The sequence below is a fragment of the Balearica regulorum genome, chromosome 20 (assembly GCF_011004875.1).
Source record: "Balearica regulorum gibbericeps isolate bBalReg1 chromosome 20, bBalReg1.pri, whole genome shotgun sequence".
In the NCBI taxonomy this organism is placed as follows: Eukaryota; Metazoa; Chordata; class Aves; order Gruiformes; family Gruidae; genus Balearica; species Balearica regulorum.
The window spans coordinates 11,124,774-11,142,974 of NC_046203.1; the positions used below are offsets into that span (position 1 = coordinate 11,124,774).

At 45.3% G+C, this 18,201-nt stretch overlaps 1 protein-coding gene across 1 annotated transcript in view; it reads right to left on the reverse strand.

Annotated features, from left to right (window-relative positions):
- The window catches only part of PNPLA7 (patatin like domain 7, lysophospholipase), a 123,721-nt gene that overhangs the window by 19,979 nt on the left and 85,541 nt on the right, over nt 1-18,201 (reverse strand). The window contains exons 27-29 of the mRNA XM_075772762.1: nt 11,696-11,852; nt 4,223-4,339; nt 31-100 (exon numbers count right to left, since the gene is read on the reverse strand). Of these exons, the coding sequence (XP_075628877.1) occupies nt 31-100; nt 4,223-4,339; nt 11,696-11,852 (344 nt within the window). The remainder of the gene's footprint in view (nt 1-30; nt 101-4,222; nt 4,340-11,695; nt 11,853-18,201) is intronic.

Sequence of the window (18,201 nt, forward strand, 5' to 3'; positions counted from 1 at the left end):
TGCCACTGGAAAGGCTGCCTACACACTCACCATCTGTGTGGACCCTCATTGCTGAGGCAGTGATGTCAGTTGTGATCGTGAAGTAAGGAATCCACAGATCCTGCAACAGAGGAGGTCCCAATTTTACTAAGTCTGTAACCTTGCACTTAAACTAAACCCATGCCTAACACAAACCAAAGCAACAACCTCTGTAGATGGAGCTGTAGACACAAAGGCCTGCGTGGGTGGAGAAAAACCCATTAACCCTGTGTTCAAGTTCATAAATTTGTTTCATATGCAAACATTTCATGCAGAACCAAGGCAGACAAAAATCCTTCTTTCCTTTTTTTAATAGCAAGAAATACTTGTTCCAGAAGACTGTCCAGCCTACAGAGCAGCACAGAAACCTCATCCCTCAAACCAGGAGATCACCTTCTTTCTGATTCTGTTGTGCTTTCAGATGAAGTGTGGGGGTCTGATGATAACTCTCAGCTAAAGAGCTCCCTGGGCTGTTTACTGCTGGAGGACAGCGTGAAGGGCAGGCTTGGCTGTTATGTATTCGGCTTTTACCCAGTTCACTAAATACCTGCAGCTTTTAGCCTCCCCTGGAGACGTGGCACTAAGCTAAGAGACCTTTGATCTCACTAGTATGGTCATTCCTGCTTTTCACCCAACTGTTTCCACTCAAGGTGGTGTTCATCTACTAACACAGAGCAAGCCTTCCATAATCATATTCACCATGGATGAACACGCAACTACTTGGTTCCCCATGAACCCAACCTAAGACCGTAGCAGGCAGCATCTTCCTTCCCTCGGTTCCTGAGACACCAGAGTCCAAGATGAAGAGAGAGAAAGAACATGGGTCATGGCCTCTTGACTAAATCACCTGCAATTTGTACCTTGTGGTTATGAAGGTAGTGATTGCACAGGAGATGGAGCGCAATGCTACGGAGACCAAAGCTGCCTGGAGTCAAAGAGAACACAAAACTGTGCAGCCTTACCTACAGGAACAAAGGATCCTGCAGGGCAGATCTTCAAGAAGACGCCAGAGGCTGCCTGAGGTACTACAGAGTAAAATAGCAGTGAGGAGCGTGGTACATAACCTACCTAAGAAGGAGGATGATAGCAAGGCGATTCTTTTTGTATCAGTCCTTTACAAGTTTATTCCACGGGGGCTAAACCAAACCAACAAGCCCTGCTCCTGGGAGGGGAAGTTCTCATTTCTGTTGCAGCCATGTCTGTACTCGCATCCCACTAGCTGGAAAAACTGAAGGGGAAGGCGGCCTTCCAAACGCACTGGAGTTTGTTGGAGAGAGGATAGTTTTGCAAAGTCTCCATGGAGTCTAATGAAAGGGTTGCCTGGGAAGGGGGAGGACTTGTTTGAAGTCAGCTTATGCCCAGAGAACACCAGCTGACAGTTCTCTGTCAGTGACACAAAGCTGAACCCAGACTGAAGAGGTAAACCTGCCTTCCCACCCAGCCAGGCGCGTTGTTCCTGGGACAAGGTGTCTGGGCCTGCTCCAGCACAGCTCTGACGTGCCTTCAACTCAAACCAAACAAGGGTTCGGACTCCAGCTATCCGTACGAGCTGAGCAGCACTCCCTCGCTGGTCAGTCTGTATTTCTGGTACGAGCGTCTGTGCTGTTCAGTACGACATTCTGAACCGCCAGTTTTTTGAGTGACTTTAATCTCTTAAGCAGCTCTGCAAAGATGGTGGAATTGGGGAGGACTAATAGATGCTGCACAAGTATCACAACCCATCTGGTATAAATGCCACAGGAGGGCGGATGAATAAAGTGTGACTACGAGAGTATTAGGGGTGCCTCTCCCTGCTAAAGATATTCTGATGATTGCAGATCTCAGTGCATCAGCCACATTTGAAGCAAAAATAGGGGAATGGGGAAAGAAGTCTATCTGACGCTTCCTTTCATATTCACGCAAACGCACGCACAGAGGAAACTAAACCAAGACCTATGACGCAGTAATTAAGACTGCATTTCTCAGATATCGTTTCATTTATTTTGGAGACAGAGCATTACTTGAGTCTGAAAGAGGACTTGGTAAGACTCTTCTCTGATTCCTCACACCTGAACCTTCAGCCAAGATGACTTGCGAGAGCATTTTGTGCTTCTGGCAATGGCGATAAAAATTCCAGAGCCTGGTGCTCTCCTGGAAGGATGGGTCATTTCAGAGGAGTCATAACTGTATTTCTTGAGAAATATCTTTCAAGCGCCCTGCCCTGGATTTCTGTGCGCTTTCCTGGAAGAACCCGCACAGGCTGATCTCTCCTGCCGGACCGCCTTTGGCTGGCGTCTGTAGCAGGAATCACGGGGGTTGCTGGTAACCAGGGCTACCCCCCGAGCAGCACTGCTGGGAATCAGGAGACACCCACGTTACAAGGGTTGTCAGAGAGCAAATTTAAGAGAAAATGGAAACCTCCCTTTCAATGTCAGAAATAACAGTTCAACGTAAGTGCTTCCGTTCCCCGGCTGTGATGCAGAAGAGGGACGAGGGCACACGTGAGAAGTGCAGGAGTGCCACCTCGCAGCCATGGGGGGTAAAACGGAGGAGCTGGCCCAGTGCTTCCTAACTCTAAGCTTTTAGAGAGACACAAGGACAGTACCCACTTCCCCTCCAAACCCACCCCAACTACTGAGAAAAGACAGACGTTTGCAGTTTGGACGCTTTGAAATAATGCTTTAAGAAAACATTTGTTCAAGGCATAATGCTTCTTAGTTCAGCTTCTGTTACTTCTTAGGCAGCTTCCAATTTCTGTCTGTCTAGTGACATGACTGGTTAACCTGCGCTGATAACACGAATTGCAGCGAAGGGGGAACCACCTCCTTCCTTGCGGAGCTACACAACATTTCTCCTTATTCATCTGATGGAAGCCTTCCAGCCTGAGGAAGGGTGCAGCCTGTGACCCTCAACACGTGCGCACAAAGATGCTGCTGTTGCACGCTGCATGCTTCAGAACTGGATTTCGCTCCGACAAAACCTTCCTGTGACTGCAAGGTTAGAACGATCGTACAATTACAGCTGTTAAAAATCATAAAGAAGGAATCTACTGGATCTTAAAGGCAAGTACAATAAATTGACTGCTGAAATCCAAAGCAGTGAGAGGTGCTTTGCGGAAGGCAGCTCCTTGGCTACGTCAAAGCAAGTTGAGAGGAGCTGGTTTAGTCCCTGGACAATCACACGTTTCCCTATCAGGCACTGCTGGAACCAAAGATAGGGGCTGGAGTGCTGCAGGAAGGGACACGCACGATTAGAGAACTGAGAGCATGGCTGGCGCTGCCTGAATAACCAAAGTCATTCCAGTCTCAGAAGGACTTATCACTCCAAAACCTGTTTGTTCCCAGCACCATCCACTCTGCACAGCAAAATGCTATTTTAAGCCATGTGATGATTAATTACTTACTTTCCGACTTGCATTTAAGTAGGAAATGGTTTAGATTATTTTTAATAAATATATTTTAAGTATTTATAGTGTTAATTTGCTACATAATCTTTCCTCACAAGGATTCCAAACACAGGAATAATTTGGTTAAAACTGCCAATGAGGTAGGATTGCAAGACTACCCCATGACTCCCTAAGCGTGGTGATGTAGGAAGACAACCACTGATACTGTGCTTTTTATAAACTGGAGGACAGGTGCGATTCTGAATGCAGCTATCAGCTCAGGTGGACACACCACACCTCACAATTACAATTGCATACAAAAATATGTAATTGCATACAATTGCATACAAAATTACAATTTGGTATGCAAACCAGAAAACAATACATTTCGACCTTATGGCAGTTTTCAATACGCTGTCCATAAAAACTCACTCTAGCTTCAAAAATAAAACAAAAAACCCAACCCCATTGTTACCCTCTTTAAGACCTTCTTCTGGTGTGCCCTCAGGATCTCTCAGACCTCATTTGCAGAAAAATAGCGATGAAACAGTCTCAGCAATTCTACTTCAGTGACACAATTTTAATTTCTGCTCTCAGACAACGGAATCCCTTTGTCAAACAGAAGTAGCTACAAATAATCTGCTCCTTGTGTTTTCTAAATCCACCAAAATGAAAGAATAGGTTCCTTCCTATGTTCGTGTAACATCACATTCACAGTCTGAACATGTTTTCAGTCATCCCACAGCCCCATACCTCATATTAGCACGGAAGAAAGTTGTTTCTGCTGCAGCAGAACACAGCACCATCATTTACTGTACATAAAGTGAATAAACAACCCACCTCTATCTGCTTATCTTTGAAGATGTGGTTGATGCTGTTGTTAAAAGCCGCTCCAGAAAACATAGAGGTTATCGGATATGTCAAGTCTAGAATAGTCTTAAACACTGAGTTCATAACCTAAAAAGAAAAGAAAAAAAAAAAAAAAAGAAAACATTTAACAGGTAAATATATGCAAGAATCCATATTAATGTATGCATTAATGCATGCAATTCGAGAGACATCATATTCCAGATTCTACAGCCAACATGTTGGCAGCATTGCTATTGTGAACACAAAAGTTGTCAAGGGGACAGAAGAACAACCACAAAAACTACAACCAGTAACTCCTTGCATGGTGCAATAAATTTAAAACAAAAAGCAGGGAGGTCTGTAGGCAGTTTGCAATAACTGTGGAGGAACAGACATTTGCATTGCTTCCCTTCTACCCATAAATCAAAACGTCCCCCTGAAGCCGTGTGCACTGGCACACGTTTCTGCCTTAAACGCACACGAAAAGTACAGTTTAATTCTTGATATTTTTTTTAATAACAAAAAGATATTATCAGTTATCTCCCTCTTCATCATCCTATCCATAGTGTACGTGCAGTTTACTGGTGTGGAAAGGAAATGATAGGTCTCTCGTACAGGAATCTCTATCTTTGGGCATCTCTTCTCATTTGCGGATCACAACTAATTTTTCTTCCAGTCTTAAATCCTTTATCTGCACCAGTGTAAGCAAAATTGTGTATGTGATTCTCTGGGACTGCAACAAGGTCAAGTCAGTCACAGGTTAAAGAGCTTTACACACGCTTTCCGTGTATCAGTGTCCATTATTTTTCATTCCCAAAGTGAGTTCTCGTGCTCTTCACCTGCTGCTTGGTAGCCAGCACGTAGACACTACTACGGGGACTCTACATAAGCTAGACAAACCTCACGTGATTTGGTTTCCTAAAGCACTACAGATACCTACTCTATCACGTAACAGCGGCAGGCACTGTCGAATGCGTCTCCTGCAAACACACGTATACTGGAATTAAGCTTTCACGGATTCTTTCATTTCCCCATTTCAAGTGCATTACATCCGTCCACTAACCTACAAGCTAGAACGATGAACATACCTAAACTCTATGGCGTTATGGTCATTGTATTCGTCTCAAATCCTAATAAATCCTAACAAAATTCAATGCCTGATATATTACATCATACTCAGGTAAAATGCAACAGAAGACCAAAAAATTCAATTAACTCATTCGCAATTAAATAGGGTTTCACTGGATGAAATATTTCTAGGAGATGACATATCTTCTCCCTCTCTCCATCTTCTCTCTCACTTAACAAACGGCGTGGCAGAGACCTACGGCGTGCCACAGCCTCCCAACCTGCCGTCTGTTAAAGGATCGGGGATCAACATCTGGCCTTTGCTTTACTCTAGCAATGATTTAAAGCCGAGCAGGATTAGCCTACATTGTCATGTCCAGCTGCTTTTAAATATATATGAGGTACCTGCCCACAGAATACATGTCCAAGTATGAAAAAAAAGAAAAAAAAAAAAAAGATCCTTAAAAACAAGTATTTAAGCGGGAAACGTGGGAGAATGTAAAAGCCTTAGCACAAACCAACTGGGAACCTGTCACCTTCATTCCTATCTTCATTTCAGGTCCTGATGGGGTGAGGACGGTGTGCCAACCTAACGAGAGCCGTGCTACCCACAGCTGCAGCCTTAAATGGAATTAGTTTTGTACTGCAAACAGGGATTTGGTCTCTGACGTTACTTAGAATGATTAAATCGGGGAAAGAGGCACTTACAAAAAGTCCTTTATTAGATCCTGAAGGAAAATCGCTCCAACTCAGCACCAAACCTCAGGCTATCCTTGTTGCAAGTGAGCTTTATAATGCTGAGGCTCTACATTTTCCCTGCAATTAATGCTCACAGTAATCTTGTACATGAACAAAATACTTCTAATTCATAGTTATTTCTTAATAGTCTCCGTTCTCGTAACTGGAAGATGCCCTTTTAGCTGACGCTGATGGCCAACACCCTCCCAAGAATAGCTGCTACCACCCACCATTCTCAAGATAAGGTCAAGTTCAAGATCACCCTTTGGAGAGGCAGCCAGAGCCCTCTGACTTCTGCTCCGCTCCCTACCTCTCGACTAACCAACGCCGGCGCCTCCAGGACGGATGCAGCTTCAGTTCCCTACAGCACAGCGATGGGAGGCGCAGCCTTACGGCATCTCTACGATTCCCTTAGGGGAGAGCAGGTATTTTGCAATTCTTCGTGAACTTCCCATGAACTTTCCTGTCTACAGCTCTGCTACAAGATGAGCTTTGTAATAAGACCGACCTTCAATCCCAAAATTATTTTCAAAGCTACTCTGTGCTATAAAGCAACTTTATACAAGGAAAAGACAAGGTTCTTCTGAACAAGAGCAAACCCACATGATGACGGGCAAAAAGAAACCTGAACTGATTTCTGGCTATTTTGTTCTTTGATGCAGAACGGTTGTAAACTGGTGTCAAAACCCAGGATACTCCCAGGATTTTTCAATGTTCCTGAGTGTGTGTGTGTGTATATATATATTAAAAAAAAAAAAAAAAAAAAAAAAGCAGGGGTATGGGAAAACTTGTTGCAAGAACAAAAATTTAAAACAGCAGAACTGATTACATCTTTTTTTAAACCACTAGAGATTTCAATGAAACAAGCAAAGGAATTCACAAAGAAAAAGATGTTAAAGACAAAATAAAAATATAACTCAGGCCAACAGTTTCTGAGAAATAGCACTACAGGGAGACATTTATCCAAAGGTAGGAATTACAGATAATGGAAGTTCACATTCAAAGGTAAACTACAAAGAAATCTAAGAGTTGAAGAAAATTAAAACTAATCCATATAAGAAAGTGCAGCCATCTCAGAGTCAGGAGAAGGAGAGAGACAAAGTAAGTCAATGTACATTTAAAAATCAGATTCAGATGTCCTGACCCTGGAACATTACCACGCCATCTACATGATCATTAGTTGACGTAGCTGCTAAAGGGCAGAAATAGGACGGCTTGGTGACGTACCTGGGCATTTCAAAGCAAGAGGCATGTTTGGATTTTTGCGTGCAACCTTTTATCTGAATTTCCCAAATTCTAATGCTTGATTTAGGGTTAATTTCAACACCCCAAGTAATACGATTGAAATGGTAAATATCAACCATCAGGCCTTATCGTCACACGAAAAGAGATTTTTTTTTCCTCTAACTAATTTTTAACATCTAAAAAAACCACACCCAGTATTTTTGTCTTCTGTTGTTAATAACCTCAAACACAGAATTCCATCTGAAAGGCAACCAGAGGGAACACTTCAGCTGGCCTACAACGGAGAAGCAATCTGTCCTGCTTTAATTCTTGCAAGCAGAGAAACCAAGTGAACAAAACCTTCAAAACCAGTTGATAAAGTTTTAAAGATGCAATTAAAAAGCACCGAGCCGCCGCAGAGCGCGCCTTGGCAGGCCAACGCTGTCCTCGAGCACCGGCAGGCTGGAGGACGCCCAAAGCAGGTTCTCTGCTGCGGCTCATCAACCCAATTTAAGAGACAATATGCGCACACTCATTTACGTACACTCTGTAACGAACCTCTTATTTATTTAGGATTTGCTGCGCGCTCTAAAGCTGCTTTAGCTCCTATGACCTTTCGCTGTGCCGGAACCAGTGCTAAGTCACAGCGAGCAAGACTCCCTTCGCCTGGGGGACTGGGACCAGTTTATTTCGCTCATCTTCTCTGGTCAGGAGGTCTCTTTCCCACAATGTCCTGCCCGCTCTTCACGCCAGTCTCTTTTGGCAACGTTTCCACACTCAGTTCAGATTTTGTGTTTGTTTGCAGGGACCTGTCCTTGTAGCTGCTGTTCGACAGGACGAACAAAACAAAACAGAGTAGGATGCAAAGTGATTTACAACACCGTGCACCTACTAACGACACTCTCCCTCTGACTTCCACAGGAAAGGACCGTTGATGGTCCCCAGCATGTGGGCATCGACCCTTCCCCGCTGACCCTTCTCCTGAGCCACGCAGTCCCCCCGCTCCTCCTCCGCGTCCCCAGCTCATCCTTAACCCGCACCCGGTCCCACACGGGCTGTGGGTACAGGCATCACCCCGCGATGGTGGAGAACAGCTTTTTTTCCTCAAAACGAAGAGATGTAACGGATCGAGAAGAGTAGCGGGATGCGGTCTGACAGGGGCCGGTGGTTCTGCCTCCCCCCTGCCCTTTGCAGCAGGCAGCTCCAGGAGCTGAGCTGGCCGGGAACGAGCATGACAGGGAAACAAAAAAAAAAAGTGATGAATTTTTTGCCAGATCAGCTCATTTAAACCACAATATCTCCCACTGCGCAAATGCTAGAGCAGCGTGAGGGAGAGGCAGAACCCCATGACTGCGACCTCAGACCCCCCCTCTCCCCCCCCCCGTTTATTTTAGCTGTCAGGCAATCACAGACAGCAAATGACTGCAGCGTCCTACCCAGCAATTCTTAATTCTCGTTGTGGGAAGCTTTTTAGCCACACATTCCTATAACCATATTCCCTTCAACAGCAGAATATTCCATTCTTTGGGAAATATTTATACTTTGAAATATTAATTCTCCAATTAAAAAACCAACAAAGCCCAACAATCTGGAAACAGGAAAGATTTTGTTTGTTTTACTGGTTAAAGACAGAAGACACAGAGAGGAAAATACACGCTAACTAATCTGACTGGTAATTTTCATACCCCTCTGTATTTTGACAAAAAAAGTAATTTATTTCTTTGCTGCTTCATTAGGTCCAGAAAACACATCCCATTAAAAACATCCTTTCTCCCAGCCCCAAGTGTACAACTAGAGATATGCCAATTTCTAAAAATGCCAAAAAGAGAAATAACTGCAGGACAAAACCAGCATTTATTTTTATGGATTAAAAAAAAAAAAATTTAAAAAAAAATCAGAGTTATCTAATCCATCACAGCGAAGACATTTCAAAAACTCCCACAGGCTAAAATGCCAGGCTGCAAGGTTTTGCACAAAGAGCACTCAGCAATAACCTTCACAGGCTTTAGAGGAGCAGAATCAGCAGCTTCTGTCGTGAGGAGCGCTCAAGGCTTTTTGCGTAACGCTGGCTTAACAACGGACGCTCCCCAGAGCATCTCCTGCACAGCAGCAGCCTCCTGCAGCGGTCCTTGCCAGCAGCGACGCTGCTCTGGAGGACAGCAGGAACAGTCCTGCAACTTTGGGACACTGGGAATTTGGGGCTTATCTGAGGGATTTTGTCCCCTCACTTGGTCCCTTTGGGTGGATCGTCCGTGAACCCCCACAAACCTCCCGGCGACTGCACACAGAGCGGGTGCTCACCGGAAGAAGCCACTCTCCTTGCTCAGTCTACAGTTGCCGCAACACAATACAAGAGAAAATAACTCAGAACAGCCACTGTTAAAAAGATTTATAATCCCTCAGGCTACTTTGTACATTAGCTGTGATCTGAACTTGGAGAGAGGGTTTTCATGGCTTTCTTCAATTTACAATGCAACCATTTTGCTGGACTGTGCTGTTAACAGTGAAAAGGGCTTCAAACAGAGCGGTCTTTTCTTTTTTCCTTCTCAAACCCTTGAACAATCTCTGGTTTGGATGTGGACCTGGCAAGCTTGTCAGAACACTCATGAAAAACCTCAAGTAAATCCATTCTTCATCTCATTAATAAGATAAAATGTTTGCTCTAACAGAGGTCATCCACCTCTCCTCCAGCTACTTATTTAGAAATTTCAAGGTACCAATACCTGAAAGAGCCCGAGGCTGGGCCAAAACCTGCCTTTTCCTTTGTGACACATTCTCTGAGCTTTGCAATTTGTGTTCAAAAGTTAATCAATAGACTAAATTTCCTCTTTTCATCTTTAACTATTTCTGGTAAAAGCGAGTGTGATTCCAGATTAGGCTGGCGAGCTCAAGAGCTGCAATGCTGGAAATGAAGCCAGTGTTGATGGGAGCACAGCCCTGAGAAGCCCAGAAAACAGCATTTCCAGCTCTGCATCACCCCCTGCACAGGAGAGATCGGACAAGTTAACAAACAAGAGGAGATAATCCTCTGGACAAACGCACGGAGGAAAATTCCATCGCTCTAGCCTAACCAAGAGCAACGGAGAGAGGGCGGGGAGCCACGGATTGCTGGAGGCCAGGAAAACATCGCAGGGAGGTATCGCCAGATGCTGTCCTGTAAGCGTTTGGTAGTGACCAACGTGGGAAACAAGGAGGGCAAGGTTAAATGGATGTCTGATACGATTCAGTACATTTGGTTTTATGTCCTTTGCCTCAAGCCTCCTCCATTTTTTGCGATTGCAGCAAACTGCTCTGTATCATAAACAGTTTGTGTTGCGGGTGCTTCCCAACCCAGCCAGGCACAGGCGGTTCAAAATCCACATTCTTCTAGCAAACAGTGCCAGGGAGGTGAAACAGAGTCCCATGGGCTCTGCCCACCAGGACAGCACAAACACGGGGGGCTCAACGTGCATTTTAATGCCCTAGACTTGCAAAATAAGTGGTATCTTACCAAAATACAGGAGATATTGTCTTAAAGCCATGGCAGGTTAGAAGACACTTGGGAAAGGTAAGCAATATACACGTATCAACTACAGGCTCCTATTTCCCCCTAAAACTCAAGATCTAAGCAGACACAGAGCTTAGTCTAATTTAGAAAATTCCCCGTGTTGCTTCCCTTTCAATAAGAAAACCAACACAAAAACCTGGTTTTCATATGAACAATACAAAGTTGTAACTAGCAAACTTTAGAAATACATAAATCTTCACCTTTAGTCACTTTGATCTAGTCTAATCTGGTGCTAGTACAATTTTTCCCCAATGTCTTATCAGTAAATAAATTCACCCACAGAAGTCACTATTTAAAACAACCTTCCCAAACCTTGGTTTAACTATGAAAATATGTTTGTATTAAATATTTAAAGTTAAAAATTTCTCCTGAACCAGAGTACCACCACTCTGGAGTTCTCAGGGTACACCGTGAATTACACATTTTGTATTTAGTTTAGAGAAGGATTACCTCTGTCAATCAGTTCCACTGAAAAATGACAGCATGTGAGAACGAAAGAGAGAAAATTATACAAAAGAGAAACACATTTGTTGAGAGTTGGAAAGGAAACAGATTCCAGCACATAAAAGGAGAAGATAAAACAAAGATAAACACAGGCTAACACACTTCAACAACATCACTCTACGTTTATAGTGCGAGTAGAGTTTGTGCAGAGCGTTTGACTCCTGCCTCCCCGGGCGCTCGCATCGCCTGCCAGCGGGACAGCGAGCACCTTTCCCGAGTCGCTCCCTCGGTGCCAGGCAGGGGCCCTTTTTGTCGCACAGGCACCGAAGTGCAGATGGCTGCGCTTTCCTCGGGCGGCCGCTCGCGCACGGCTGCCTGCTCAGGCTGGCGGTTAAGCTCTTCACTCCGTCTGAGGAGAGAAGAGCGACGTTCCCAATGCTTACCATGGCCCACTGCCTAGCTTTGATCCTCATCTGATTGTAGCTGCGTTCTTCGGCGTACAAGGCACTCATAAAAGCACCGATAGATGTTCCTCCGATCATATCTACGGGGATGCCAGCTTCAATCAGCGCTCTGATAACTCCCACTTGGGAGCATCCCCTGTGTCAAGAAAAGAAAAGAAAAAGACATTATCCAACAAACAGCGATCGAAAGAGCACAGAAACACAAACGCCACCTTCTAAGGGAGCTCGGTGGTCCACGAGCTGAACTGCCAGTCTCTTGCGAAACAAGCCTCGGTGCCAGAAGAAGACGCGATGACTGCAGAAATGTTCAAACAGACTCCCCGAGGCCCTTCGGAAGTACAGACCACCCGGCCGGACTTCAGTATGAAAGGCAGCGATACGAAAACAGCAGCCAAGAATGAAGGCAGCGGATATGCGAGGGAAAATTCAGCGTGGCTTTTAGGGAGCAATGCATCAAAAACTCTACTAGGGTTCTTCCAAAGCAACCAAGAACGGCTGAATTTCGGAGACCTTTCCACAAGAGTCTTTTCCAGTAATTCTTCAAAGAAACTCAACCAGCCTGGGATGATGGGATGGGGCACCGCATGGATTAATAATGAATTTGAAAGATGGAAAACAAAGAGCAAGAAGAGACCAACAGTGATGAGAAGGCAGGAGTTTTGTTCAGCAGACAGACCCAGGAAAGGGGCAGATGAAGAGGCAGTGTTTGAGGATAAAACAAATTCCTTCAGGATAGTAAATCTACAATCTTCCCTGATTTCAAGAAGTGCAGAAGGACCTCAGAGCATTGATGGAGTCGAGTGATCAACAACAGATGAACCTCAGTGCTGATGGCACAAGAGAAAAACAGACGTAGCAAGGTCCCTCCAGCATTGAGCTCTTTTGGAACCACTGCGGATGTTCCCTGAAAAATATTAACCTAGTGTTCAGTGCAAATTCAAAAGGCAAATCAAAGAAACCAGAATAAACCAGAAAACATAAGAACATACATCCAGGATGCACCAGAATTTTGAAAACTGCAAGCAAGCTCAGACTTCTCACTAAAAAAAAAAAAAAAAAAAAAAGCAGAACTAGAAAATGACAGAGAGAAGCACAGAAGATGACCAGAATATGAAAAGGACTTCACATGAGAAGAAAGTAGCCTCAAATCTCCAACTGGGGAAGACTGTGACTGACGGGAGACACGCAGGGCCAGCCAATGATATCACCATGCAGAAAGTTTAATGTAAAGGAAAGAATTTACGCACAGACACGTGCATGTAAAGCACAAATTGGGGAAACCACTGCTACCACATGCTGAAGAGGTCAAATCACAAATGGATTGAAATGTGGGCTGGATGAATCGGAGGTACCGGGCTGTCAGTGGCTACGAAACGTGAAAAATCGGAGACGCACCCTTGCGTTCAGGAGGCTCAGAAGCTGCTAAATGCTGCAAAGACTCGTTTCTGACGCAATCACTACCACTGGCCATCAGAAATGAGAGACCAGAGATGGAACATTTGATCTGATCTTTCAAACAGCAATCCCCTAATGGGACAGGGATCCCTGTCCATCCCACAGAACCATCACAGAAACAGAGAAATTAGCAGCGGAGGCCGATTGCCTTCTTATCAGTACAAAATTACAGCCTCTGGTTTCCAATGTTTTGTCCAATTAATACCAAACATGTCAATCAGTTCATTCCAGTTCATTCCACCTGGATGGTTGCTTTGCAGTCTAAGCCCTACAGCACTAAAAATCTTCCTTTTCCCATTTTCATCCCATTTTTCAGTTCCCCCACGGTTTGCTCTATTTCCGTCCTCTTTCCCCTTGCTGTTTACATCCTATAAATACTTGCTAACAGCTGCCAAGTCCACCGTAGGTGTCATCTGGCCAAGCTATGCTGAACGCATTCTTTCCATCTAAATAAATCCCCTCCAGCTGCTGAAATGCCTTGAGACAGGTTCTCGGTTATACTGGTGTAAATGACTTCAGTGACAGATCTGCACTGGTGTAATCCAAGAGCAGAAAATGGCTCATTTAGCTTTCCTCTCCAAATTCTTCTTCCTCTGCTTTACTGTTGCTTCTTCTCATAAGGCACCCTAAGTTAAAAGAATTCTATTTTTATCCCTGCCAGAGGAGCCCATTGTTTTTAGGCTTTTAGATCGCAGCTATTTTTGCAATTTGTCTCTTGTGCCTGGCACTTCCTGCTGCCTTATCCCTGCACGGAAGTCACTAGCTGACAGTGATGTTTTGCTGAGGAACAGACCTTACGCTATCCAACCTGCTTTCTGGAGAAAGCCTACATCACGTGCATTTGTTAAGACACGTTAAGTACTGTAAAGCGTTTCCTTTTGCTTGGAGGGCAATTTTAAACTGGCCAGGACTAGCTCCAGACTGGATTCTCTCCCTTTAACCTCTTCTGAAACTGGATATTCCTCATTCATGCGTCCATAAAACATGAGGGGTTTGACGTGATCACTCTGGATTTGTTTTTACTTTGCTGTATGATGCCCTTGAATGAATAACAAAAGATTTGTATTACTTCTATTGGCAAGCTATCACCTCGCTGTCGCGCATCGGCAGAATCCCTGCCAATATCCAGCTAAATGTGTAACAGCCACGCATCTCCCCCAGATGCATCGATTTCAAAGCACTGACCTGCAAGATGGGAATGAAAGTGCTTTTCTTGCTCGGAAACGGACCTCCTGTAAACTGCTAGACTAAATTATGTTTCATTTCCACACGACTACAACGCTGATTCTTCCAGTTCCATGGATTCGTGGTTGAATCCATTTGTGCAAATGAAAATCGCAAAGGAAGTTAAATGTGCCTGAACCCACCTAATTTCCCCACACACCACCCGGCCTCCTAAAGATATTACTTCTTCCTAAATGCCTTCTCCCCTCCCTACAGCCATCATTACCCCAGCAATACTACTGCGTGAAACTTTTCAACAACTCCTCGCAGTTGATTCTCTCTCGGCCGCTTCTCCGCAGCTCACGGCGTACGTAAACACGGGCAGGCTGCCAAGGGAAGCTGTGTGCCGGAGCCGGCGCTTTGCCAGGCAGCACGCATCCCGCTCACCGACAACCTGCCAGCGCATCATGGGTACCCGGTGTGGGCAGCTCTCACACGACAACTAATGAGGAAAAGAAATTGAAGCCAGGAGCTACATCCCTGTTAACTAAAAAAAAAAAAACCAGCCAGGGATCGTGCGCTTCTTGTAATACCAGGCACAATTTCACAGGGGATGTGTCCCAGTTTAGGGCAATATGTGAAAATACAAGTGTTTGGCAAGAGGAGCACAAAGGCCGATTGCTTGTGGCAACGCTGTACGTACACATCAGTGCCAGAGCGCTCGCGTGGAGCGGAGGAAGGGACAGGGAAATCTCCGTTAACCGGGTGACACAGAGCTGAGCGTCACTTACTCCGGAGGTAAGGAGGAACAGCAGAGGCCATCTAGGCACGAGGAAGGAGTTTCTCAGATGCACAGTACGTTGCTGTTGCTGCACGCACAGCTGTCCTTTGCCTTAAAGCCGCCTGATGGGGCAGCTGGATGGAGCATTTCCTCTGCCAGGATTAACGCCTGTCCCCAGGACAGTGACTCCCGGCACCAAGGACAAATGACCTAGAAGATTACTTCCAAATAATTTGCACCAGAACCCAAAGATTTGCCTGAGAAGTGCGGAGTCTATATATAAACAAAAAATCTTTTCCATCGTGTATCTCTCCCTAGGACAGGCCTGATTCATTAGTGCCCTTTGCAGAAAGGGCGGACACAGCACCAGGCAGTTTGAGGAAGAACTGGAAATAAGAGCCACGCTCCGATCTCACCCCTGCCATTGCCTCACAACCTGATCCGAGCCAGGCAAGTCACGGGCTGTGCTGTGCATCAGCCGCCCTGCAGTGCCACTTACCGCACTACTTACCAACCTCCTGCTTGCTATATGCTTAAAAAGCGGAGCCGTGCTGCCTAAATTTCAAGCGGCATCTCTTCTTTTTACTAATGATCACAAATAAGCGACCACAAAGCAGGCAGAGGAGTTACGGGGTTGAAGACTTGCTTCCTTGAAATAACACGGCACAGCAAGCGGAGAGCACAGCCTTTCTGGCAGAAGGTCTTGCAGGAAAATTCCTGCTTCTGAAACAAGCCCTTGCTTTCATCTCCTGGGAAATGCCACCGACATGTGACTGTAATGCACAAAGGCCAGAGCACGACTGATGAAAGAAAAATTCTTTTGCGAGACGTGCATGTGTCTGCTCCACACGTGCCTGCCAGAGCTCAGATTAGATACAATTCTCAGGAAGGAGCGAGCAAACGCAGGACAGTTCAGATTAAAGTGTCAGCAGGAATACAGGCCGTCCTCTACGCTCAGGTCAGGGGGCTGAAGAAAATACAATTAATACAAAAACAGAGACTGGGCACCAATGTTTTCTCTGCAAGCCACGTTTAACATATCAATAGGATGTTGCCTGTCGGCGTTAGGAAGAACAAACATGATACTGTGAGCACACAGACCGGGGACACTCGTGTCTCAGACTGTGACTAACGGGGTAGCAAGGCAAGGCTGCAGCTTGATCACGCCACACACCTCCAAAGTCCACTTCAGTCTCAGAAAGGAAGAGAAAATCCAGCTCAGGTATTCAGCCTCCGCAGCACCCACCTCCTCTCCTAATTGACTCATCAGGATGAAGGAGATCTCTCTGAATGCACCGAAGACATGTTATTTCCTTTGGATAAAAACAGGATTAAGGTCACGGCTGCTGCAGCGCTCTACCGTGTCTCTAACCAAAGCCTCCCCGCAGCAGGACACACGGCTTGCTGCACCACCTTCCTGACGTAGTTAAGTGACAAAGTAGGTAGAAAAACAGAGAAATTGCCAAGGGGACTTTACTGAGCTCCACCAGAGCCTAACAAACCTGAATTAAGGCTCCCTCATAACCCTAAAACTCCTGCAGAAGCAAAGCTATACAAATAAAACCAGCTTTTAACAGCTTTGATTCAAAGAACGTTAGCAGCAGTTGTTAGCTCACCCAGCTTACGGGGTAAGCGCAGATGAATATGTATTTACTACATCCATTTTAGAGACGAGTAAAAGCGGTGCATCAGACGATTCCCCCAGCGCTGCTTTGAAAGCGCTAGAAATAAAAGCGACGGCGACTGAGTTTCCAGCCCACGGAAGCGGACAGCACGTCCCGAAAGGTACGGCACACGGGCTCACCTGTGCTTCTCGGACTGGGATCCCGAAGCTGGGGCTGGGTACTGAAGTAGTGGGTCCCAGACTAACAGCCACAGCCAGCACAGAACTGTTATCTGAGTAACATCTTCTGTGGTGGAGGTGGTGGTAGATACCTTCTCAGAGTTAGGCTGGAGGCACGCGTGGTATCGGGGCAGGGGGGAAGATTTGATGTTATTTAATAGAATGGTATCTGGAAATGTGAGATAAAGAGAAGTTTCTTCTTCATACAAAAGAAGTAATTTTTGGTACATGTTTTGTTGCTAATCCCAACACTGAGTGGCACAGTCACAGACTTAGAAATCAAACAAACCTTCTACAAGTTACAGCTGTATTATCTCCAGTTTGGCACCTTCAGTCTTTTGCAGCTGCAACAACAGATACGAACATCACTTTGAGAACTAATCATACTTGTATCTTTCCAATGACATTATTTCCCAGCTTTCCTGAACGTAAAACTTTCCAGTATCACAAATTTGCCAGAATAATTATAGTAATTGAGCTGTCAGCACAAAGGGATAACAGAAACCAGACCGCTCCATCTCTGCTCCCGCTGTACTACTTGCACGCTTAGGAGGAAGTTTCCAATCAGGACAACATTAATTAATTAAGCCCCATTTCTAAGCTAAATAGAGGGAATAGTTCCACCCCAACATCCAGCTACCAACAGGATCCTTCCCAGCAGCTGCCCTAAGGGAAGCTTTCTCCCTTCCATTGCCCATTTTTAAAACTGTCCCCAGTTACATGTGTATTGATCCAGAGACCTGAATTGTTCCTGTCTTCCCCTCCATTAGCAACAGCTTCGTTTCATCCTCCCCCTTAGCTTTGCCCTCAGATCCCCACCACGTCCTTAACTCGGAGATCAGGAGCGTTTTCCCGTTAGCCTTGCCATGCTATAGCGATTGCGCGCAAACCCTGCGCGCTCACGGCTACGCAGCCATGTTCAGCAGAAAAGGCAACTCCTACTATTTATCCCAACCCCAGTAAAACGACCTTCCTGCAAGAAAATCCAAATACAAACATCCTTTTAGCACTGATCTTGTTTCTGCTTTATATGCTAACTTCAAAACGAGCTTTAAACAGAGAGATCCGTGCCTGACACAGAAATAAACAAGCAAAAATTGTTTGGCCCTTCCAGGAAGGCTGTCAGGTCTGCCCAGTCCTGGGGCGTGAAGGGATACGTAAGGCATTGGAGAGGAGAAAAACCACAAAATAAAGCCAGAGTAAGAGTAAATCAGAAAATGCGCCAGGGTCTTTGTTTTCTGA